General features: G+C 35.5%; 1 protein-coding gene across 1 annotated transcript; it reads left to right on the plus strand.

Annotated features, from left to right (window-relative positions):
• Positions 1-20,447: 20,447 nt before the first annotated feature.
• Positions 20,448-22,819, plus strand: LOC106665124. The gene is made up of 2 exons (XM_014391339.1): positions 20,448-21,934; positions 21,995-22,819. The coding sequence occupies exons 1-2, from the start codon at positions 20,557-20,559 to the stop codon at positions 22,699-22,701; spliced, it is 2,085 nt and encodes a 694-aa protein (XP_014246825.1). The 5' UTR covers positions 20,448-20,556; the 3' UTR covers positions 22,702-22,819.
• Positions 22,820-27,081: the final 4,262 nt, after the last annotated feature.

The following is a 27,081-nucleotide window of genomic DNA, read 5'->3' on the forward strand; positions in this document are numbered from 1 at the left end:
CTGGGATGCATAAACATTGTTTAAAATTTTCAAATACATGTAGGATGTGAAAAAATGTATTTGTATGTGTATTTGTACAATTTAAACAATGTTTATAAATCCCAGGCCTTGAAGATGATCTCAATAAACTTTGATTGAGTCTTAAATTTCTAGCATTGCATAAATTCATTTTTTCACATCCTACATGTATTTGTATAATTTAAACAATGTTTATAAATTCCAGGTTCTGAACATGATTTTAATAAAAAGATAGAAACGTTGTCACGATAAAGAAAATGTTTTTCTAAAACCTACGTCACACCAGACCGCATCTCACGATCTCCGAATAATCATTGACTAACGGTCACTACACACCACCACAGTTAGGATATTTTTCAGCACATTAACTTGGAGAATATATATGTCTCTGGCAGTGTCAGAGGGTCGGCAGAAGTTTCATACTCACTCGACAAAGAATATGGTATACTAGTTTAACACACGCACGCTTACTTTTGGAACAAAACCCGTATAAGTAAGAAAGGTTGCTTAGAATGTCCCACATAATTGAAGCGTTTCACTTACTTGGTTCCATATTGAAAGCGTGTAGGAAGGCTTCCTGATGTGAGAATTGTACTTGGGCTTAGAAATATGCGTTCCCTGTTCCGATTTTCAGAGGAAACAGGGATGTTTATTGTATGTAATAGTTGGTAGATGTTTCGTTTTGTGTTGCCTTCTATGTATATTGACTGTCCTTTTTGAGTACCCTATCGAACCTCAATTAGATTAGTTATATAGTCTGGGTGAAGGGTAGTGGAGGAATTCCAGTACTCCATCACCCTATTTGAATTAATAGTATATAAATAGAAAATAATATATTCAAGAATAAATGTTAATGTATCCAGGTTTAAAAGCTGCGTATTTTGGGGCCTGAAATTACCCAACTATTGAAAGCACCTGAGCCTGACAAATGCCGAATTACACCTCTATTTAAACATGAAAATCATTCACCCCCATCAGTATAATATTTCGGGATAAAATAAATGGTTCTTGAATGATAAAAATCCTGATAATGTAATCCGGCTTGGCAGATATTTCCTGAATTTCCGAAAAGCCAAGTCGTACAATTTTATGTTTCACGGAGACAGGAAGATTGTTTTATAATTACAATCCATTGTGAGTTTTTTATGTCCGTTCTCAGCTTAGTGAAAACTTTAGTTTTTATAAAGATTTCACTTCCTCTCGTGATGTCTGTTCTGTGCTTCAATTAACCCGAATTGAACAGTTGTCAATTATGTAAATCTGGATATGTGTCTGTTTCACATCAAAAACAATTGGGGGGGGGGGGCATTGACGCAGCGCTTATCCCTGGTAAAGGTAAAGGTCCCGGGTTCAAATTCAGCGGCCCGACATATTTACAAATGGGCTTTTTTCAAAAACACCGGCACCCCGACGGTTCACATAACCTCATAGTTGAAATTCCCACGTTTAAAAAAATCATCAGATCAACAATATTTTTAAACTAATTACGTTGTCGTACCGATTTGCGATAAGGAGCACGGACAAAATTCTACATAAAAGGTAAGATTTTACTTTAGGACACATTTCAAATCAATTATATAAAGGAAAAATGAGATAGAAAGCTCCACGTACTCCTGTATCAAGGGCAAAAAGTGTTTAAGTGCCTACGTTAGTTCATATATAAATGAATACAGAAACTGCCCAATTTTAAATGATCTGTTTAACCGTCGGACCTGTTAGGAAGTCGTACGCACAATGTAGGCTTTTCCTATTCCAAAGACATTTTAAATTAAATTTCGTGGTTTGTAATGCGAAGTGATGTCAGAATAAGCAAACAGACATTTTAAGAACCAAAAGGAGTGAGAAGCTGCACACACAGAAATGGTCTACCACCAAACTAACTTATAAAAATTAAGATTATATATTTCTTTGTTTTGCTAATGATTTAAATCAGCTCAAAACTGCAACTTGTAAATCAAAGCTCCACGTAATGGTGGTCTAACAATCAATTTTTTGAAAATTAAGTGTTATTTACAGATAATTAATAATTTAAATCAGCTCAAAAACAACTTTCAAAAAGACAGTTTAACAAAAAGGTGATGAGAGGCAGCACCTAAAATATCGAACTTACTAGAAAAAAATTAGTAAAATAAACTGTGTTTCATTGTTTTGTTAATGATTTAATTCGGCCAAAAATTGCACGTTATAAAACGACAATAAATTAAAAAACCAAATCAGATGAGAAGTACGAAAATAAAGTATATTTCGTGTTTTGTTTTTTTAACAATTTAAATCGGCTCAAAAACTGCACCTCATAAAAAAACAGTTTTAACAAACAAAGGTGATGAGGGGCTGTACCAAAAATATCGACCTTACCTGAAAAAAATTAACTGTGTTCCATAGTTTTGTAAATGATTTAATTCAGCCAAAAATTGCACGTTATAAAACGACAATAAATTCTAAAACTAAATTAGATGCGAAGCTGTACGTAAATGTTGGTCGTAAAGGCAAGCAAAGTGTAAGAAAATTAAGTATAATTCGGTATAATCGGCTCAAAAACTGCACCTCACATAAAGACAGTTTAACAAACAAGGGAGATGAGAAACTGAACCTAAAATATCGATCTTACCAGAAAAAAATTAGGAAAATTAACTGTATTTCCTAGATTTATTAACAATGTAATTCAGCCACAAATTGCAGGTTATAAAGCGACAAATTCCAAAACTAAATCAGATGCGCAGTTTGACGTAAATGTTCATCGTAATGGCAAGCAAAGTGTAAGGAAATTAAGCATATTTCGTGTTTTTTTAAACAATTTAAATCGGCTCAAAATCTGCACATAAAATAGACTGTTCACGAACATAATGAGATCATAAATCGCACATACAGTTTTGTTCCTTGAAAAACATTCTACATTTTTAGGCTAGGAATTTGTGCACCGTAGAGAAGAATTGGCTTTCTTTTATACAAGTGTTTAGTACTCGACCTTTTTTATCCGGAGTGATATTATAATTTTTTTGTAATGAATTTTAAACCACAATCCTTGAGTGTTTCTTCGTTGTACTTGTTTTGAGGTTTTTTCTTTAAAGCTCAACAATTGACACAAACATACCCTTTATCGACGTCAGGCTGTGAACTTCGATTATTTTATATTTTATTTTGTTGGTCATTATTTCGTTTATTTTTAAACCTGCTAATTTGCTAGCTACACGATGACTATGTATCATATCTTTTAGTTGAGTCTGTCTCAGCAAAATCCTAGCTAATCCTTTTTAAAAAGATAATTCCTACTTACAGTAAGTTGTTTTCAACAATCTGAATTTCCAGCTTTTGGCTCATCGTCAGGTTGAAGTAGTTCTACAACCTGATTATGAGCTAAAACTGCCCAACAGACATTTCTCCCTAGGTAATGTAAAAACCTTTTAATTTGGCTCTATTTGCCTAATTATCGTACTTTCAGGGTATAACTAAAAATGAGAATTTTTTTTCATGCCTAATATTAATGTTTTCAGAAATATCTTTAACATTACAGACAGAAAGTAACTTTTTTTTAATGAATAAATTTTTTCTTAATATTTCATCTCTTCATTGATTAATACCTCAATAAATTGAATGCAGGTTAAAGGACAGGAGTCAACTCGTGTTTGTGAAAACGTTAAAACAATGGGATTGTCTCCCTTTTGTTAGGAGTGGCGATAACTTTCAAAATGGATACATCGAGGCCGAAAGTTAGTGCAATTAAGATTATGGTATAAAGCCATTTTCTTACTTCAGTGGTTGTTTGTTATCTGTGTCTAGTGGACCGGGCGAAGCATTATAGTTTACCAGGGCAGAAAATAAAGTGAGTCCTAATCGGATCAAATGATACTTAAGGAGAACGTGATCCGAAAATAGTTCACGGATTTCTTGCCGTTATCTCGGCCGGGAGGCTGAGCAGTAGGGCAAAGGCTTTAGGCCCTTCGGAAGGCCTTTTTCCAGTCCTCGGCCAACTTAATTGTATTTATTTCCAGTGATTCCTTCTGATTAGAAGGAGATTGCGGGGGGATTGTGTTTCCTTTAAATGCCACACGGGCTTCATCCCTTACGGCTATAACAAGCAATTACTTTTACAGCCCTCATATTTTCTACAGGGCCGCTGCTTTCCACTCTCTCTCAAACTCCAAAGTGTAATTGCCCACATTTAGCTCCTGTTTACATCCCTCATCGAGACAGTTAAAGCTCACTCATCACGATTATAGTTAAACGGTTAATTTAAATGAACAATTTAATTTTCTTATTGCGGGAAATGATATCGTTTTACTATTCTATGACAATAATCGACTTAAATCCCCCTCCAATTATCAGAAGGAAGCAGTTCGATCTGGTTTCTATACAATTACTGTTGTGTCTAATAAAAAAAACAAAATAAAACAATTCGTTATTTTCACTTTTAAGAGAAGAGTTTTTAACGTCAAGACTCAGGAAAACGATAAGCTTTGTGAAGTATTGAAATCATATCAATCATAATTATCTCCGACATAATTAAGTGATCAGCCTTTACAACGGCTCTAAACTGCCGACAAAAATAAGCCCGTCGCTCAATGGAGGCGGGAGTGGGTAAAAAGAATTTAAAAAATTGAACATAAATGAAAAATAATTTTTGGAGGCGTGAGGAGCGCTCAAGAATGAGGTAGATTAGAAAAACACCTTTTTCATTTTTTTACCGAGTTTTGACCTTTATTCGGGTCATCTTCAGAGCATAAAATTTGATGCTATTCTTGTGATGTCACGTTGGTTTTGTGGGAAAATGTCACATTATCAAACAAAACCAATATGGCACCACAAGAATAGCTCCACTTTTTATACCGTGAAGATGATACTCAAACAAATGAACAAAGTAGTTTTTTTAAACTTCTGCATTTTGACCGCTCCTCACGACTTCAACAAATTATGAAACAACAGGTCACTAAGAAACACATAAATGAAAAAAATACATTAAAAAAAAGGTTGGGCGTCAGTGGTTTTTAACAATAGGAGGTATGGTATGGTTCGGGGCCTATGTATGGTCTTGCAGATCCTCCTCTGGCCAGTCTGTCTGCTTTCTCGTTACCCAAAATTCCCCTGTGCCCTGGCACCCAAGCTATCATCAGGTTGTTGTGTTTCCCCAGGTTTTGGAGATTTTGGATGCATTCACTGACTAGTTTTGATGAGATTCTTTTACATGCTAATGCTTTAATGGCTGCTTGGCTGTCAGATCTTATGAGGATTTTTTGTCAGTGTAACCTCTTTTAAGATTTTCCAGGGCACAAGCATTGATGGCATGTATTTCCGCTTGAAAGACAGAAGCGTACTTCAGTAATGAGTTTGATTGCTCATGTTTTGGGCTTGTACAATAACGCCTGATCGGGTTCCTTCGTTTGTTTTGGAGCCATCTGTGTGCCATATCATTGTATCTGATGCTCTCCTGTGTTCTTCCTCTCCTTTATAGTCCGTTGAGACTTTATAGGAAGTTGTGAAGATTGTTGCCGGGATGTAAGGTATTCGTTGAGATAAAAAAAGTCAGTGTCACGAGCAGGATTCGAAACCACGATCTTCGGCTAAATACGCCGCTGCTCTACCACTTGAGCTCTCGCGACTTCGATCCACTCGGTCACCAACTTCCCATCTCAAACCACCTTTCGAATTTTCCCTCTTTTTTACCATTTTTCAATTTTTTCGAGTGGATCGAAGTCGCGATAGCTCAAGTGGTAGAGCAGCGGCGTATTTAGCCGAAGGTAATGGGTTCGAATCCCGCTCGTGACACTGACTTTTTTATCTCAACCAATACCTTACATAATTATTAATTAATTTAAAAAATGTTATTTGGAGGAGGAAAACCAAATCTTAATGCTTTTGTCCTGAAGTACTTAGAGACCACACAGAGAGTTAGTTGACTTTGTGTTCACAAAAAAATAAATAAAATAAACTACTCTCGGTTTATACAGTTTATACCTTTAATTGAAACAAAAAACTTTCGAGCAAAATTAGCTTTAATTTATAAGCTAATTAGCTAATTTTTAAATTAACCTTTTCACAGCTATTTTTTTAACCATGTCTTTGTACCATTTTTAACCATATCTACAACTGTATATGTATTAAAAACAACCAGTAAATTTGATTTAATTTTGACATGTGGCAATAACTGGCATTATAGAGAAAGCTACCCATTGGAAGCCGCTCTGGATTAATCATTTTAGAGGTCTCTTAGTCGTATCCTTTTCAGCCGACGACGGGGTAATTATGGGGTATGGAGTAATTTTATTTATGTTGGTGTGTTCTTATAATTTACTGTGAGAACGTTTTAATACGTTTTGATGGACGAAGAAACTGTTGACATGTGAAGATTTTTAGGTGTCTGTTTTTTTAATCGTATGTGCGGATTCCAAGTCTTCTATCAAATATAAGTCCTAAATGGTCAGATTGAGGAACGGGACTTTTTTTTACTTCATTTATTTTTATCTACAACTGTACATGTATTATATACAACCAGCAGATTGTATTTCCATTTATGGCTGTGGCATTACGGGCGTTGTACAGAAAGCTATCAACTGGCAGTTGCTCTAGATTAATAAAATGATATTAATCATTTAAGAGGTCTCTTATCCATATTTTCAGTCGCTTACGTGGTAATTGTGGGGAATGGAGTAATATAATTTGAGTGCTAGTGTGATTTTGTAATTTACTATGAAAACGTCTGAATTATGATTTGATGGATGAAAAAACTGTTGACGTGTGAAGATCTCTGTGAAGTATGTTGTTGTTTACGTAAAAAGGGGCAGAACCAATTAGTCTTAAAACTTTGGATTGAAAATTTTGTAAACTTTGAATATTGGAATATTTGGCGGATCCATATACTATCCGCCTTGTCCTTGCTACCTACTTACCGGTACGTCCAAGGTACGAGTAGGTGTGTGTGTGTGTGTGTGTTTGTGTCGAAATTTTTGATTTTAATGGAATTTTTTTTTTGATTGTCGGTTAAGTAGGTAATAAAGCACTTTAAAACGTTTGTGTTTTTTTAAATCGTGTGTGTGGATTCCAAGCTAGTATTTTATCAACTGTAAGTCCTAAATAGTAGTAATAATAGTAGGAAGTATATGCTAGGACAACCCTCACAGCTGAGGGTAAAGATGATATGTTGTGACTTTGAGATGTTAAACTTTATCTTTCAAAAATTGCTCCATTTTTCAATTCGAGTATTGGCACACTTGCAAGTACTTCCTTCATCAAAGACGTCTCCGAACCCTGGTTTACGGCGAAAATTCTCTCCTTGAAGTACGATTGCATAATCGCTAGGCCTGGGGTAAAAATAGTTGTAATTGTTTAATAGTACCTCATGCCACATTTTGTCGAAAGCCTGAGAAACATCTAAAAACACTCCAGTCGCATAAGTTTCTGTTCGAGACTTGAAGTAATGTAATCTAAAATTCTGTGAAGTTGAAACTATGAACACGAAAGCCAACTTGATGGTCTGGTAAAATGTGGTTTGAAGTAACAGTAAGTAATAGTTCGTTTGTGAATTCGGATAATTTAGAAGGGTCGGATAATTAACTAATGGACTATTAAGATGAAAGAGAGTTTAAATTTTTATTTGGTTTTAGAATCATTTTAATAAAGGAGAGTTTCCTATGTGTAGGAATGTGTGTAGTTTTCAATATAGCATTAAATAAAGAAGTCAGAAATACGATAGCTGTTTTGGGATGTTCTTTGAGAAATTCAGCTGTTATCAAATGATGACCAGGTGATTTTTTTAGGTAGCTGTCGTATTTCTTGTGATACTTGTTTTGGGGTAAATGGTTTAGGTGGCAGATCTAAAGGAATAGATGTCACGCTAATTAAATTAAATAAAACTAACGATTGTGGGTAACCAACAAAATTACAAAAACTAATAAATACGTGTCCAATCGAACACAAAACTTATTTTTTGGCGGCCGTTGCTAATCATTCTCGGTGCCGATCCGATGTGGTTTTTCCGTAGAGCCTTCTTCCTCGCTCCGATGGGGGGAAAATCGACATCCTTATTCCAGCTTCTAATCCCCTTCCAAGGTATCCATCTTAATTCTTCTCTCCAAGATGGCTTCGGCTCCCATAAGAAGAAGGAAAACCCGACGTCCTCACTCCATCCAACATCTCGGACCTCCTGAACTGTTCGCCACCATGTGGCAGCCACGAATCCCCTTCCTTCCGCGACCTATCCTGATCACTCGATCCAGTATGGCCTCAGCTGAACACGAGGAAAATCCGGTGAAATGTCTATACCTATTTCCGGCACTTCTCCTCGGGTCTACTGGTCTTGTCTTCGTCGTTGACATTTTATCACTCCCATTGTCCACTCCTCCTCTCAGACGACGCTCCACACCTCTTCTGTATTTCACCTATTTTTTTTTTTTTTTGGTTGATATTTTATTGTCCATAATCAACCCTCTTATATATGACAAACTTCGGTCATGACTTGGCTGCGTTTCTTTTCCTAGGTTATACGATACTTTCCAGCTTTACTTGCTTGGGGGGGGGGGGGACTTAGCATTCATTGTAATTTTTTGTAATGAAAAAAGGGGGTAATACCTTCAGCACTATAATTTTACATTGAAAAACGATCAGGTATGAGGCCAATAGAAAATATTCAATTCCAACTACGAACTTTCGACAAATATATCGCCATTGTGTGGTATAAATTTCTCAGTTCTAATGCATCTTTAATTCCAATGTTGTGAGTATGATGCGAAAGCTAGTTTATCAACGAAATCAGAGAGATTCGCGGTCCCAAAGTCCAAAATGATTTTAGTCTACGCGATGTTGAGTGGTAAAAAAAACCTAAAGCCAATGTTAAATCGCATTGTCCACTGATTGGAGGCAGGATGCTTCGACCGGCGGAGACGGGAAATGGACTCAATCAGGAAGATGTTGGGATTTCTGTTGGGTGGGTGACAGGGGTGCATTGTGCTCTCTCCTTATCTGAGTCCCTCTCAACAGATTATTAGGGGTGGGGCCATGACAGCTCTCTCAACTCCTGGGGGGCGGTTAACATTTGTTCCGCCGCCGGCCGGCACATCAAATGTCAGCCACCTTGGTGATAAACTCAATTATACACCGTTTAACTGAGGGTTCAAGCCTTCCACGGCTGGGGAGACACGATTGTCAAACTGGTCCGGGCTCCCCCCTCCGATCACAAACCCACGGCACCCCTTGAAAAGGTGTCACCTCAGGTTTGCAAATCTCTCTGTAATCTATCTCCTGTCATATTTTACCATCTCGAGTTTTTGTTTGTTTGTTTTTACAAACAAACTCTTGCTAAACACTCCGATAATGTTGATATTTTTAAATGTACAATTTTTTTTATAAGCCAAATTTCTATTATAAAAATTTCCTTAACATGGGATGTTCATCATAAAAAATGCTCACCAAGGAAAATAGTAGTACGAGTAATTTAAAGAGTATAAGTTGAACCGACCAAAACAAACTCCCAAAGTAGTTCTTGAGTTTGCCTTCTTAGGTAGTCAAGTGTAACAAGTTATGAAAAACGTCAGTAGGTAGTGGAATATGTGTATAATCACAGAGACGTATGTTGAGAAATATTAATAATAAGAAAGAAATTGTTAAGGATAAGAAGATGTGGAAGTAAAATAAGAAAGAACATGTCAAAGTGTTACGTTCGTAAAACGTAACATAGTATGAGTGTATTGTTGTTGTTTGGCCAGGGATGCCTCCTGAATTGTAATGCCACCTAAACTAAAATTGGCGGTGGGTTAATCAAAATTAAGACGGTCTCGGATAGGCTTATGAGAGAGTAGAGGAGTGAAAAAAAAGAGAGGACAGGGTGCGTCGAGACGGATATCCCTACGGCCTGGCCGGATCAAAGAAAATCAACGAAGGCGATCGCGGACCCACTCAACTTCAGAGAAGGTGCTCCATACTCCTAGAAGCGGGGATTTTCAAGCGCCGGGAAAAGAAGCATATCTGGACACTAGTTCCCAGGAAAGTTTAGTTTTAAGGAATGTTTATTTAGATTTTATGATAATTTAGGTTCATTTAGTGTGTAAGTTTGTTAAAATGTTACCCGTAGAGAATTAAGATCAATCTATGTTTAATATTTTAGTTTCCATTGGAATAAATGTATTTTTTTTTTGTTTCCTTATGTAACTATTGTGTTCTTTTTTCTTTGTGTTAATTTTACTGTTATTGAATTTTCTTTGTTTTATTTTATTTTTTTTACGGTTCGCTGCTTCCGTGTACATAAACAGCGTGGCGCCCATTTTTTTGAATTTATTTAATATTAAGTTCAATATTCTTAATTCATTAAGTAACCCCGCCCGTCTCCACGGAGCGAAGCCGGCAAATTCTCGGCGTAAGAAAAGTGCTATGGAAAACGGGATTTGTGAGGAGGCAAGAGGGGGTTACATTTCCGACTTTGCCTGTGATATTAAATTGTAAAAAAGTGCCATTTATTTATTTATTAAAAAACCATTATATTTAGAATTACAAAATAAGAGATGGTAAAAAAGAGACAAAAAGTTTTATGATATTTTAATATTAAAATTTTTTTCATGCTGGTAAACGAAAATAATGTTTAAATGTTGACTGAAAAGGCTGCTCTGAGAATTGAAAATAAAACACCGAAAACTTGGTATAGTCTCAACGCACAACATTCATTGGGCCATGCCCCCGATCTCACCAAATATATTCTGACATAAAATGTTCAAGTGAACTTCATAATATCATAACACATATCGCAAAAAACAGCGACATATATAGAAATAATTTTAATTTATTTATCTATAACGATTAATGTTACATGTCAAAATTAAGTCCAATTTGCTGGTTGGGTATAATTTTTACATGTAAATACATTTCTTTATTCAAAAGTAAAGTTTTGGCAAACATAAAACTTTCCTTTGTTTTCTTTGTCCGGATTAAAATGCTATCTGCTGATTGTGAGTAATTCAGAAGCATTTGTATGATATAAATAATGGATTTAAAAAAGTCTATTGTTAAAGTAATACAACTGGGATAGTGAGGTTAGACTAACCATCAGTACGGGTTTGCTGTGCGGTACAACATTTTTCTCTGTGTCAGGGCAAATTGTATAACGTTTTTATAATATTTGATTAATTTGTATAGTTATTGTCACAAAAAATAAACTTTTCTTTGTTGATAAAGTAATAAAAGTTGGTTGTAAAGTTAGAATAACCTACAAACAGAGTTGGGCGTAATCGACTGAAAGTAAATAATAATTAACGATTAATTATCTTGAACCTATTAATAATTAAAAACGTTAATCGTTAATCTAGATAATGATTAATCGTGAAAACCGTTACAAAATTAAATCGTTAATCTAGATTTTGATTAACCAGGTTAATCAAGTCTGTGACTAAGTGACATTCACCTGCTATCAATCCTACCAATGCAAATTTAAGCACTTAGTTGAATAGTGTGATATTGAAAAGTTGCAGTCAGAAATAGTAAACATCAAATAAAATTAAAACTGGAAATTATTATACAAAGATTCATTATTTTCAGGATAACGACTCTAGTGCAGTAATAAGAACAATTAATTGATCAATAGTATTTCTAGATTAAAAGATTAAATAAATAATTTAATCACTGCTCAGTTCGATTGACGATTAATCTGATTAATAAATTATTCTAGAGCCACGATTAACTTGTTTAATCGTTAATCTGATGAATCTCGATTCACGATTAACCCTGTTTAATCTATTAACAGGGAAGTCAGATTAAAAAATTAATCTTTAATCAGTTTACAATCAACGAGTAACTGTTAATCTTTAATCCACTGGAATTTGTCCTACCCAGCCATCAATACACATTTGTTGGGCGGAATAACTACTCTAGATTTATTTGTGTAATAACAGAGAAAAGTTTATTTTCTTCAAAAATAACTACACAAATTAAGCAAATATATATATTTTTAAAACGTTATCCAGTTTGCCTTTGACACTGTGAATAGTAAAGTTAGATTAACCATCGGTATAGTTCGGTTGTGTGGAATAACATTTTTCACAGTTCCAGGGACAACTAGAAAAGTTTTGAAAAATATATATTTGTTTAATTTGTATAGTTACTATTGAAGAAAATAAACTTTTTTCTGTTATTACACAAATAAAACTGGTAGTAAAGTTAGATTAACCGTCGGTACTGTTTGGCTGTGTGGGATAACATTTTTCACAGTGCCAGGGGCAAACTGGAAATCGTTTTGAAAAATATATATTTAATTAATTTGTATGGTTATTATTGAAGAAAATAAACTTATCTCTGTTATTACACAAATAAAAATGGAGTGGTAAAGTCAGATTAACCGTTGGTACAGTTTGGCTGAGTGGAATAACATTTTTCACAGTGTTAGAGAAGATATAAAAATTATATAAAATTTAAAAATATATGTAAAATATTTGATTAATTTGTGTAGTTATTTTTGAAGAAAATAAACTTTTCTCTGTTATTACACAAATAAAATTGAAAGTAAAAGTAGTAAAGTTAGACTAACCAACAGTACACAGTGTCTGGGCTGAATAGCATGTTTACAGTTTGAGCCGCAATCTTTATTATTAAACAAATAATTATATTGTAATGACCAATTCATGTTTAATGTATGTGCATGAAATTTTCTTAATAATTTTAAAAGTAAAAACTTTACTAGTTTCTTTGTAAGTTAAATCAACTGAGAGGATTTTTCTCACCCCCTGTTCGCCTTTGGTTTTACTCCGAGGGGAGGAAGAAAGATGGAAGGAGGCGGCGTTCTTTATGCTCGAGTAGATCAGGGTTTTAAAAGAAGAACGACCGAATTGATCCGATGTCGAGGGAATCATCACCCGGGTGAAAAAGAATTGGGCTAGACATCCGAACCGTAAACGATTATAATCTGGTACTTTTACATTTCCCGTTTCCCTTCGAGGCCCCGCCAGGGGATCAATTCTCCGGCTGTAAATTGAAAAGACGTAGAATTGAAAATAAGAGCGGCTCTTAGGGGCGGATCTTGTTTAAGGGCTGAAAGCCTGGAAACCTCCGAGAAAGCCGCCCTCAAACTGGCTCAAGTCGATACCTTCAAGGCGTTCCATGTGCAACAACTGATCCACACAAAGGAAAAATATTCTTAAATACTGTTTTTTGAACTCGTAACCGAGAATTGAGCTAAACATGTGATAATTATTGCTTCAATCATAAAAATATTGAACTTCATCACGTATCTTTCCATCTTCTATGGTTCAGACGTAAATTATATTATAGCTTCGGTGAGATTCATTTTATTATACGTTTTTACACATTTCAAATATTAATTATAAATAGAAATATATTATTTATATGCACTTTTAAGATATTCCAATAATAAAAATTAATTTTGTTGTAGAATAGAATTGTTTTAATAATCAATGTTGTCAGGTATGACGTATGAAATAATGACCCTTCTAATGTTTTTTTGAGATTGATGAATATTGACTTATTATAACTAAATTTAAAGTCCGTTCTCCCCTCATTGATAGTATAGTCCTGAGCCGTTTGGGACTGCATCAAGTCCCTGTAAGTCATAAAGCACAAACAAAATTACACTTGTTGAGCCGGCACAGGGTCACTTATTGGGTCTGCCTCCACTCTGGAGTTCCTACTGAAGATGTTGCAATGCCGAGTTAGAAAAACTCAAAAACCCACGAGTGGAGGCAGACTCAGTAAGTGACCCTGTACCGGTTCAACACGAGTTCACCGACTCGTAGACCAAAACCCATCATCAACTCTAAAATTACACTTGTTTGAGCACCAGGACACACAGGCCGATAAAATTGGTCAAGGTAAGCGGACAGCTAACAGACCTGAACCGTTTTTTAGCGAACCAGATTGTCAACAACGCAGTTCATTTGACAATGGGTTAAAAATATATCGTAGTTTCAATGGGGTTGGATTCCAGGCGAACGAAAAAGCTCAGTAAAGGACCATTGCAGAAACCTAGGATGTGTAACGACAAAAATGATAGGACATGTGCTGATTATCAGGCACATGTATTAACCCAGCTGAAGAACAACCCTGTGCAGATATGGCCAGGAAGAATAAGAAACAATCCATTATTTGTGCGAAGACCTGTATAGGCAGTGAGATTTATTCTCTTGGGAGAGGAAAAGCCAAGGCCTAATGCCCTTAACAAGGTTTTGCGATCTGATAAAAAGATTTAACGAAGAACCCTAGATAATAGTGAAAATTGTATAATAGGACCAATATTGGTCGCGGTGAGTAAGTTGTTAAGCCGTTCCATTTAACGTTTATCTTATTTTCCTACATATAGTTTTAATGTTTCATGTGTATTTAAGTTTTTGTGGTCAATTGACCAAGTTACTTCTTTCAATCAATTAATCTCAACCAAGACTTTACATAGAAAGAATAATTGACTGATTGAAAGAAGTAACTTGGTCCGAGAGGATCGAAGTCACGATAGCTCAAATGGTAGAGCAGCGGCGTATTTAGCCGAAAGTCGTGGGTTCGAATCCCGCTCGTGACACTGACTTTTTTTATCTCAACCACGACCTTACTTAGAAAGATTAATTATTTAATGTGTATATTAATAAAGTATCGTATATTAATCACCCATCCATCTTTCCATCTTGTCAAAGTTCAACGTTTAATAAATGCGCTAGAAAAAGATGAGTTAGGTATTTAAAAATATGGCCTGGAGACTCATAGCAAGGATAAGCGGATCAGAGATTTTTTTATAAACTGCTGACAACTCTACAGCTTAGTTAAGACAGTATTGATACAAAATATGTGTAGATTTAGTTTTTCTGTATTTTTTGACAATTATAAGAACCTAAGAATCTTTCAATAGTTGGCAAAGGTTCAATGGTGCTAAGTATTTAAGTTTTAGTTAAGATTTACATCTTAACTATGTAAACAAGTATATAAAATGTTGTTATGATTAAAGGTTATCAATATACCGTTTATCAAAACTTGTCTTAAAAGTGTAAAATAAAACAAATGTACGAGGGTTGTTTTTCTTTAAAAGAAGTTTAATGTTAAATTCTCTCCTTAATAAGTTATCCTAAGTAAATTCGGAAGCTATCAGATGCTTGAATGAGTTATTCTCATAATTTGCCATATTTCTCCTTATTTTACGAGGGACAAGACTTATTTACCGGTTACCGATCGGAAGAACGCCTTAAGCCCTGCCTTAAGCGAGATTAATTCGCTGAGACAATAATTTTTGGGGCGGCACAAGCCCTGTAGAGTAATAAATAAAATTCTTGAACTACCCAAGGAGCCCCCTTCCATCTTAACTTAAGATACTTAGAGCTCTGCCCCCTTCTCCCGGCCCTTTCTAACCGCAAGACCGGTATTTATGTTATATTGAAGATTATCGGTAACTATACAAGTTGCCTCAACAATTGAGATATATGGATTCCTTCTTGCGCAAGTTAGTTAGTAAGGATTACTGGTAGTAGTACCTCGACAGAATCCCAAACTAACTGCCCGTTAGGCTTCTAACTCCCGACCTAACTACAATCTATTTACGGCTGGGCTAAACACCGTATTAATTTTACCTAACGATTATAACGTAAAAGTGATATACGCTCAATGGCCACCTTGCGTTGAGGACTGGATCAAGTCCACCTTCCTCTCATGAAACATGTGTCCTTTGAAACTAAACAAGTTGTCTATGAAAACTAAAAGGCGTTTTAACAAGTTTAATTGGAACTAACAAAAGTACGTCACCAACGTATTCAAACAACTTGTAAACTTGTATTAAACTACTTAAGGTAAGAAAAAAATTCAGTGTGTATCCTTGTTAAAGACGAAAGAGGATTTTTAAGTTACATACACCTGAAATTGACTTAATTGGCACTCCTCCTCTGTAAACGCATAAAAACAAAAGAAAATGTGTTTCAAAAGGAACGTTTTTATTTTTGGAAATATGTAGTCATTTTATTATTTTTTAAAGTAGTAGTTTTAAATAACGAAATATTTTAAAAATATAAATAACGCCAAAATGAATTTTGAGATGTTTATGACCAACTTTCCTAAGTATGTTCACTTTATGCTTAATGCTCTGTCACTCTCTCCCACTCTTTCCCTCTCTAAGTCTCACTCATTCCCCCTTCACTCTACCTTTATTTATCGATGTATCTGTTAACTCCTTTTCCCACTCTTTTTCTCAATCACATACGCTGCCACTCTCTCTCTCTCTCTCTCTCTCTCTCTCTCTCTCTCTCTCTCTCTCTCTCTCCCTCTCATTCTCCAGCCTTTGATCTTTTGATTAAATCAAACTATCAATCCCTCCTCTACCTTTCATTCTTACTCACCCTCTCGCCTTCACACTTTCCTTCTCTCCCTCTCTCTTTATTTATCTCTCTCTCTCTATCTATCTATCTATCTATCTATCTATCTATCTATCTATCTATCTATCTATCTATCTCTATCTATCTCTATCTATCTATCAATATCTCATTCTCTATATTTCCAAATATTTCCCGCTCTTCTCTTTCTCTCTCTTTATCACACTCTCTCTATCTATCCATATCTCAGTTTCTATATTTCCAAATATTTTCCGCTCTTTCTCTCTTTATTTCTCACTCTCTCCCTCCCTCGCTCCCTCTTTCAGTGTTTCTTTAAATTAAATATTTGTCTATTTCAAATAGTATGTCAGTGGGGTGTTAACTATACTTTATATTTATTAGTTCTTTATTTATTATTATATTTAGTATTAGTTCTTAAACATAAATTTAAATGAGATTTAAAAGGATTTAAAAACAAAATGAAAATAGTTGAGAACGTGATCGAATTGAATGGGATATCCTGGATGAGTAGGCAAAAAGAAAAATCAGATTACAAATGGAACAAAAACAATTAATATGTGAGGATTCGATGGCATTAAGGATTGTTGCCTATTTAAGAAAGTTTGCGGCGTTGACAATAGATTTGATACAGGAGACCCCCGGATGCAAATTGACGCCGAAGAGAACAGGAAGTTTTAAATCAGTAAAAACTTTGTCTAGACCAACTGGTCCCCCGAATCGCGGCTTAACTAAAGCAGATATTAAACAGAAAAAACATCTTTGTCGGCCTCAACAAACCCTCTCCCGTCAAGTTTTAAGCTCCGGCGCTTTCCGCCTGGAAACGGAGGCCGACTTATCGTACCTGCCTCTGGATCTCGGCCTCCACAAATGAGCAGGATAATAACTTTTAACTTGAGACCGAAACAAAGAAGCAAGGGAAAAAATGAGAAGGATTTAATTGGGAGAATCGGATTATTCTCATTATCCGGGGGCATTCCTTCAGTAGAATTATTGTCTATAAGTAAAAAGGACGATTGAAATGTTGGCTCTACCAATTAGTTCTTGGCTTGGAGTCCTTTGGGGTTGGGCGCCCTTTCGCGCTACCAGTAAATCATGGTAATCTATCGTCCCATTTAGGAATTGATATTCATTACCATGCATCTAAAGATTTCAAAGAGGAATTTCGTATTGTGTTTTAAGCACTAGGCTGATAAATCCCTTCTTTGCAACCTCCCATTGCACAAACAATAATTTTTGAAAATTCTTCATTTAAAACATACCAGTTTTGATTTAATAAACGTCAAAATGACCTGTTTTGAATTTTACGATATGTTGCATTTTCTAATTAAAGATTAAAATAAAAATGGAGACCACTTCTTGGGACTGCCGGTTGATAAATCTTTATTTTCTCATCAGGCAAACCCACCACTGATTATAGCGAGGAAACGAATTGCACTTAAATGACAAAACAGGGCAAAAAGCTTATTTAGAAGTATATCAACAGTACTTGTGAAGGCCCTGTTTAGTCCTTATGACATGCTATAATTATCGCCTTTGTATTTATTCGTTGTACTTTAATTTTTTTAAAGTTATGCCATAATCCATGGCCGAAAAATATCTGACTATTAAAGGGTAAGTCATCTAGGTCAATATTGTATATAAGGAACAGAACAACAATGTACCCTGATTGATCCTAAAGTCCTTTACTTATTTTATTGAACTAGATTTGCACCAATTATTATCGAGATTTTACATAAGAGTTACATCAATCATGTTCTCTTCCACGCACTTCCCTATCTCTATTTTTTAATAAGGCTTACTCTGCAAACCGAAGCAAAGCTGGGCTTATTTCTAAGAAATGTCCCAATACTTTTTATTTCTATTAATTGTATTCAATTCGTTATTTATTGATTATTAGTTTTTTTAATTTATAATAAATTACTGGCAGGCCTCGAGAAACATCAACTGACGTTGGCAGGCCAGGTTCGGGCCTCGGTCTTATTCGTCTAGTCCCCGAGGTTGGGCTCCAGGCACTATCATCAGTAACTATCATTTCAACCCTCTACGCCATCAGTTTCTACATTCAAACCCATTCACTCTTAAATACATTCTTTCTTATTTGCATACCATTCACTCAGTTATGGTGGATTAACCAACATTTCCATATGACTCTTTTCACCAATTATCTAACTAACCAAATTGAGGGTCGATGGGTACTTAATATTGCGCCATCGACCATCACATTCACACAGACAAATACATCCACTCGTAACGTTATTTGTGAATTTGTACAACGCATTGTCATCACCCGTATTGATGAAAAATCCATATTGTTTATCGAATATTCATTTTTTTTTTTCAGAAAATCTACTAATCGATTTTTCAGGAACTTCTCAAAAATTTTTGATATCTTATTTATCAGCGATATTTGACGATATTTTTATCGGTCAATTACTGCTTCTTGATAGAAAGGTATTACTTTGTAATTTGAATTTGTGGACCGAAATTTGCACCAGGCTGAATCGCCTTTTAATGAGATACATCTATAACTTCCTGTTAGGTGATATTATTTGAGAAAAATGTTGAGAAGTCGGTAAACACGTGAAATCATTAATTTACTATCAACTGGAATGCAATTAATATGAAGAAGTAGGAGAAGTTTTCGTTTTTCTGAAAAACGATGTTCGGAAATAATTTATTGCAAATAACTTAACGAAATTTAATTATAAGTATCTTTTGAAATTGTGACACTTCTGTACGAATCAATCAACCCTGGAAAATTAGATCAACACATTTTAGTGAAAAACAAGATAAAAATAAAAGTTTATGTCTCAGAGTTTTTGCTAAAACCGACCCAATAAAACAATGTAGGAGGGGGTCTGAAGTTAAATTCACGCTGAATACTAGATTGTTATTTCCATTATAGCAGTTCGAATCCCGGCATATCCCATGGATTTTTAATTGCGAATAATATGGAGAACGTATTGCAAAGTGGTGACAACGAGTAGTAGGACGGTAGCCCACTTTTAACACAGGAATTACAATACTCGATCGACCTTTCTTACTTAATCAACGTTTCTGTCAGGATGTTTTATTTATTACTACATGTTTTTGGCTTTACCTTGTATTTCTTGAATAAATTCATTAGATGTAAGTTTGAACATACAGTCTATTAAATTACCAGTACGTTTATTTTTTACTTTATTAAATGGTGAATGTTAAAAATTAAAACTCTGCCAGTAGCATTTGCTTTCTTCACACCACTGAATCGGCATTCGCCCCCCTACAGATTAATAGCTTGTTCAAGTCCGCCAACCTCCCATTTATCTCCTCTTCAGATGTGAACCTATTCCATTTTCCAACTGAGTATAGCCGGTATACGAGCGACTTCGGCCTCGGACACGACCCTATGGGAATCAGGCTGGTTAATAACTGGACGAAGAAAGTTAAACTACTCGTTTCTTCCTTGAAAACACTCATGGTTCTACGCAAGGGAACCTAGTCCTAGGAGCCCACCATCTATTAGACTTAAAGGACCAAAAATTAAAATTACAGTGAATGGGGGGAAAATAAAGATTCTTCAGCACTTGGAGTTAAGTTCAGCAACTTGAAATTTTTTTAATGTTATTGTTTTTAAATATTAAATGTTTATTTCACATTATTAATGTTAAATTTGAAAATTAAAGCCTCATGCCATTTGAATAGAATATAATTGGAAAAAATATTTGAACGCGTAAAACAAAAAATATTTTTAAAAATAGTACCAATTTGGGAAAAGTTATAGCTGTTTTTAATGGCATTGTACAAGATAAATTATTGTTGTATGTGGGATTTAATCAACTTTCAAAAAGAATATTTGCCAGATGATTTTCAAGTTAAAATTCATTCCAAATGAGGCGCATTAATAATAAAAATATAGCACGCTTGCAAAGAAAAGGTGGTTGCAGATAAATGTACGAAGTTATGTGCTGTCCAACTTTGTCACTTGGAGAGTAGCGTGATTTTGTAGTTTTTCGTTCATTAGTAAAAGCAAAGATCAATTCTATATCATCATTGTTTTATTTGGCTAAAAAAATATATTTATTATATAGATACGTGTTTTAAACTATTTTTTATTTTACATATTGTGCGAAAATCATATGTTTGCTTTTAAATATAAATGTTATACTCCATACGGTTTCTTTTTAATTTTTCAATAGAAATGTAGCCATTTTCATTAAATTTACAGTAATATAAAGGGTTTTGCCCTTTAACAACATAACATTATTCAATTATTATGGATGTTAGAGCAAGATCCCTTGCGGCGGACAAGAGGAATTGCAAGAATGATAAAAAGGTTGTAAAGGAGGACTTAAGTCCATGGGATAAAGATAAAGATACACTCACAATAAACTCTTCGGCGTGTAGTACCAATTGGAATTTACTTGCGAGTAGACTTGCTAAGTTGGAGGACCAGTTATCGAAGCTAGATGCAGAAGCGACCATCGGCGACCACTTGCGACCAAGACCAAGCGCAAGAGCTTCTCGAAGTGCTTCTTCTCAACGACAGAGTGATTCGAGCGATGAAGCGTCGAAACGACCTTCTCAAGCTTCATCTCCTTCTCACTCTTCGAGATCGCCTTCGCGGCCGTGTTCACCAGACCTCAAGTACTACCGATCAGTGGGATCCGTGAACAGGGCCTCACCGGAGGATGTGGTTAAAGATGTGAACCGAACAGTAGTGAAAGAAGATAAAACGGTGAAGAGCACAACAGGCGTCGCTGGCAGGTTGAGGGCATCGGGTAAACGCTCGACAGCCGTTCTCAAATATTTTGCCGATAAAGCAGATGATCGGAAGACGGAAAATCCTCGGCCGGCGAACAGCGGCGGGATGAACAAGCATGCCGTAAAATCCGCTGTCATAGAGAATTTCTCAAACGGGAAAACGCTTCAGTACAAAGCGAGTAGAGACAGTTTGACTAAAGAGAATATTAAAAAATTCGTCACTCCTGCGAGAGAAAAACATTACCAGCGTTTACTGACAAATAGAGACTCGATGTTCCCTAGGAGCGTTCCGAAAGTCTCAGCCAAATACGAAGAACGGAATTTTGATAAAGCGATTAAACCAAAAGACGAAGAAACGGCTAATCAGCATGACTCGGTTATACCCTTTTCGAAATTGAAAACCAAATCAGAAACCAAAAGAAAAGCTTTTAACACTTCACCTAAAAACCTCCTAACAGACCTCCAAAAAGCCGAGGAACCTCTTGCGGAGGCTGAAAGCAGACTGGAAGAAACACTGTCAAAAACGTCCAAAGATTCTGCACAAACCTCCAAGAAAGTCAAGAATAAAAGGGACGACGCTAAATCGGGCAAGTCTAAAGGTCTAAAGAAGAAAAGCAAATCGCATAAATCCGAAGTGGTTATTAAAAAAAACGAAGCTATAAAAGTAAAGCCAAAAGTGTTGATGAAGCCGAAGAAAACGACCTCGACAAAAACACCTGAAACAAGAGAAGAAATAAAGAAGTATCCTAAAAGTGCAAAAGCAAGCGCAAAAAACAGTCCAAAAACTCTTTCAAAACGGGGATCGTCTGTTTCTAAAGTTGGTTCTTCGCCGAGAATGTCGCCGAGCGCTTCTGTAGGAAACACTTTTCCGAAGGAGATAACTAAACGAGGTTGTGTAACACCTAAAACTGTCTACTGTGCTTTAACTTCTAAACCTAACTGTCTTCCAGCTCTTTTCAAGTCTAACTTCGGGTCACTAAGTCCGAGGATGAATTTCGGAACCCCGTCGCCCAGAAGTGGCAGCAACTGCAGCACTTACTTTCCAAACAACCAGGGAGAAGAAAGTCCCGTACGGGTGAGCGGTGTCCCATCGTCGAGGACGAGTTACAACAACGCTTTCCCGTTCGGATCGAGAGACCATTCGAACGAAGCGAGAAAAATGGAATCCGTCAAGCGCAGACCTCCTTCTGACACGGTCTTCGGTAAAAACGAGCGGAAAAAATCAGGACGGGTGTCTCTGGTAGACAAAAATTCCTTCACATCCGAAAACGCGTCAAATTTGCTGACTCCGAAGACGAGGCACTTGACCGACATGGAAGTGCAGATCCTGGTCAAAGACGTCGAGCAGATATCCGGCCAGATTCAGAAGTACATCAGGAAATGGGACGAGTTGTTGAAGACGAACACGACCGCTGACAGGGACGAAGACATCAGAAAGACCGTGTTGAGCGCCTGCGTTCTCCTCGACACTAAGTTGAAACGGGCGAAAGAATTGCTAATGAAATACAAGGCTCTTACTTCAGGAAACAACGGCCTGGGTAGCCCGACGGCGGAAATGCTCGAGGCTTTGTTGTACTACCAGTTGACGCAGCTCGATGTCGCTTCCGTTATTAAAACTTTCAGAAGATTAGATTCAATGCTGACGTCCGGAAAATAATTTTACTCCGTTTATCATCTGTCTCAATCTTTCGAATGTTTCATGTGTTGCCAAAAATAATTATTAGTTTACGCATTCGCTTTACCAAGATTTACAAATAAAATGTAAAACACATTAATAATTCGCATATCCTATTATTTTTGTGCTATCCGATTATTACTATTACTATCATTACTATTGTATTTTGAAAGTTTTTAATTGACGTTCCGCAGGTTTTTAAAGAATCAATTTACAGATAAGAGACGAATGAGGATAAATTAACCAACCATAGAAAATAAATAATGATAATGAATATTAAATAAAATGTTTGAAAGCAAAATCGATATTGATTTACAAAAGTTTTAAATATTAAGAACCTAAATATATATCGTTATACAACCACGAATAAAAAAATTACGGCCAATTTGTTAAAAAGAAAACAAGTCTCTGCGGCAACCTTTCAAGGAAGATAACACAGTCACGAAATCTTCGTTAACTATTATTAATAATTTAAAAGGTTAACAAATAAGCACATCGACTTACAATATTTAAAACATATGATTCCAAACCTAATGAATTTATGAGATGATTTCACTGTTAACGAGACTACATCTCACCCGTACATTCTACAAAGGAATTGTAACGGGTTGTATGTTACAGCGAAGAACACGCCGAACATCCTTTGTGAATGACGATGGACGAAAAGTCTGCTTTGTCACAAACCTCTCAGAAAAGCACTTATAAATCATAAGCAATTGTTACAAGAGTAAAGTTACTCCTTGAAGTACACAAAAAACATACGTGAATATAACGAAAAATATAATACAGGCACAACAGATTTAATAGAAGAAATCGTAGATACAGTTTACTTATAAAAGGACACGCTAATTTGCTTAAAATAGAAGTGATAGATTAATACTGTATTTCAGCAATAGCTATTACAGGGTAAAAATAGAAGTCTTTACAAAAGAATAAGAACAGAAGAAAAAAATTAGATTGATAAAGGTGGATAAAACAGTATAAAATTCATTTTCACCAACGATTAAATCAAGGTACTTTTAAATAGAAGATCTAGTCCTTTGCCTTAATATTATAATTATTTGGCATTTGAAAAAATTATTTAATATTAATTACGAACATGGACAAATTAAATTCGACCATCTGGAATAACCTTCCTGGAGATCTTATTTGTCCAATCTCGTAAGACGTGTTTGTGTAATAAAAATACTTCAGAAGAGGTTTTTTTCTAAGTTCTGGAATGTGATTCTGTCTGTAGCTTGGTTGGTAATTTTGGTATGCTTATATTCACGATAGTTTGTGCAGTGAGTAGTTTTGGTCTGTCAAAAAACTTAGGTAAACCAAAATAATAATAATGAATCTCACATCTATTTATATTGCACAAATGTTGTATGACAAATAATAGACAAATTAGAAATTTACGCAAACGTTGTACAAGACCATGGGTGGTTGACTCGCTGGCACATACTTTTGGTCAAAGCCCACAAGTGTCCGATATTGAGGGAAAATTCAATTGGACTCAATGTCCGTGGCTCAATAAATAGAGCGAAATAGAATATGCATGCTATCTGATATGACAATTATACTTGAGCATGCCAGCTAATATTTGAGTCCTAACATATTTCAAAATAAGCTAATAAGAGAGCTAGTATGTCTAGGTTAAAAACTGCATTCGTTGGGAGCTTAAATAACTGCTTTGTTATATATAGTATTAATAAAAATATCGTTTTGGTTATTTGGGAGTGAATGAATTTATTTGCGTGAATGTATAGTTTGAGATGGCTTATGGTGTAATATTGAAAGAGTGAGTGTTGTGTCTCCCAGTTTAAAAACTGCACGGGTTGGAGGCTGAAATGACCATAGAATGTGGACACCCTGGAGCTAAACTTCGATTGTTGGACGCATAGCACCGAGGTTTGACCCGGGTCTGCCAAAACAGCAAAATCATAAATGGGTGCGAGAAGGCATAAGCTTAATTCTGTATCATGTGTACGTTCTTGTTTGTGCAGAATGTATATAAATAAATCAACCTTTCGAGATTATTATATGCTGAATCTCTTTGAGCTGTTAGAATATATATAACGTTTCGAATATGTTAATTGATTTGTCTTAACAAAAAAATAAGTAAATAAGTAGAGTTGCATAATTATCTGTTTAAAAGCTCGTTAATGGAAATTGTTGGAGGAGATAGAATTTTATACTGCTTTGACTAAAGTTTTGATCGTTCATTTCTCAAAAGTGCTTCTTCCTCTCACATTCTTTTATGGACACTTCAATTTTAGGCAACTAACAAGTTGTAAGTAAACAAAAGCCTACTCATAACTTGCACAGTACTTAACAGACACTAGACAGTGTCGAGTTTGCTAATAGTTTCAAACTTGTGTCTTAAAACCAATCAACTTAACACGATTAACACCGGTTTACCCAAAAATCTGGGGTCGTTAAACAAAGTAATGGACCTCATTACACTAGGACTTGGCATGTATCGATTCAGAATCCAATACTGGTGTCTGGTATCTCCACTCAATACGTCTATAAACCGTTTGAAGGCCTTTTATCGTTGAGATTCGAACCCCCGCCAAAACTGGCACCCTTGAGACATTATAGTGATAGAAAAGAATCCGATAAACGTATTCGGAAAGCGGATTCAGACGGAAACGGACTGTCGTAACGCACCATGTGTACCCATTAGTGTATCTGTTTGGAGGATCGGAAACCGCAGCCGGCACGGTCTCGTTTATAGCCGAAGGTTTATTACCGAGTGATACCGCCAGATTTCTGCCTCTCGCTCAAATACGCGAGGAAAACAGGAAATTAAACCCAGTATTCTTCTACACGAATCCCAGGAGCCGTCAGATAAAACTCGAATTACAAGATCATTTGGTGGAGAATCGATTTTTTTTCTCTCTCTCGTTCGCTCATAACTGTGCCTCGTCTTATCATCTCCATTGTGCCCTGGAATTGAATCCACCGCCCTTTTAGCCCCTGACAAGGATGTAAATAATTTAATAAACAAAAATACAATAATCATTGCAATATTATAGACATTAATAATCAATTTAAATCCAAAAAACTATAAATGTTTTCATATAAGCATGGCTTATTTTATGATGATATGAATATAAAGTGATAACTTAAACGGAATCCTTTTAGCGATTTTTTAAAATCTCCGGCATAAAATTGTCTGCAATTTCTTTTTTTACTATTATAAATTCTAAGATATAGTTTTATCAATAAAAAAGCTATCTTATTCAATATTTTCTATTCAAACTTCCAAATAAAACAATAATTGCCATAAACCCGTAAAGAATTTAAAATCTGCTTTAGGAGAGAAAAAACAATGTTTAAGTCCTTTTAAATTTAAAATTAATTGTTTGTTAATTATTAGGCTCTTCTTACACGAAATAACCTAAACCTAAACCTACTAACCTAAACCTAACCTAAACTTACTAAAAATAAAATAAATGTAGAATAACTCGGAGGAGTGATAGTACTATTTACTGGTCACTGGCGTATGAGAAAACATCTATACAACATGGGCATAATCAACGATGATCACGTTTGAAGATTACAATGGGGAGGAAGAAATAGCCACCCATATCATCTTCGAATGCAAAGCAAGTGCCCAATTGAGACAGAAACAAACCCAGCAAGCAAGTTGTAGTAATTACAATCAGTGACCTAGTACTCCTAAAAAGAAGGACAAAGTGATACTAGGATCTAGGAATTTACAATTAGCCAGAAGGCTCAGTGATTGGGGAACAAAATTCCCACTTCCTATTCTCCCTTAAACTTTAACTCAACTTCAACTGTTGAACAACTCCTCAGCCAACCCCCTATATTACACACTCAAACACACTTGTATTTATTGGGTTGTCCGGAAAATAATGCAGGATTTTAAGTTTTCATTAAAAAAAATCTATATAAAATATTCTGTTTACGTTTACAGGATTACTCATTNTTTGATTAAAGAACATTGCTTTAAAGTAACTAGTTTCTTTTTTTTTGTTTAATACCAAAATCCTGCATTATTTTCCGGACAACCCAATATTTGTTTATTTTTCATAATGACTAGGTATAAAGATTAATACCACGACAAGATCCACCACCTCATAACGAAAACTTCGCTCCGCAGAAATCACCCAAACACTAAAGACTGCGAAATGCCGAACGCAACTGTACCGACAAAATAAAGGCAGACAAGGACAGAAATACAGCAAGGAAAGGCAGACCAAGATAACAGGTAACTATCAAACAATAGGTTTATTACTTCTCAGACCACAAGAGGAATTATCACCATAAACATTAATAGTTGACTTAAAAGGTAACCACTACATTAATAACTTGTAGTTTACCATTACAGCGTTACTAATCCTTTGGCAC

Source organism: Cimex lectularius, unplaced genomic scaffold (assembly GCF_000648675.2).
Source record: "Cimex lectularius strain Harlan isolate CLEC.00 unplaced genomic scaffold, Clec_2.1 scaffold174, whole genome shotgun sequence".
NCBI classification, from domain to species: Eukaryota; Metazoa; Arthropoda; class Insecta; order Hemiptera; family Cimicidae; genus Cimex; species Cimex lectularius.

What these genes read in the sequence shown, in the direction of transcription:
- LOC106665124 (XM_014391339.1), top strand. Translation starts at nt 20,557, where the DNA reads ATGGATGTTAGAGCAAGATCCCTTGCGGCGGACAAGAGGAATTGCAAG. An exon ending in GAAGGAGATAACTAAACGAG is followed by an intron (nt 21,935 to 21,994) that starts GTTGTGTAACAC and finishes ACTGTCTTCCAG; the next exon opens with CTCTTTTCAAGTCTAACTTC.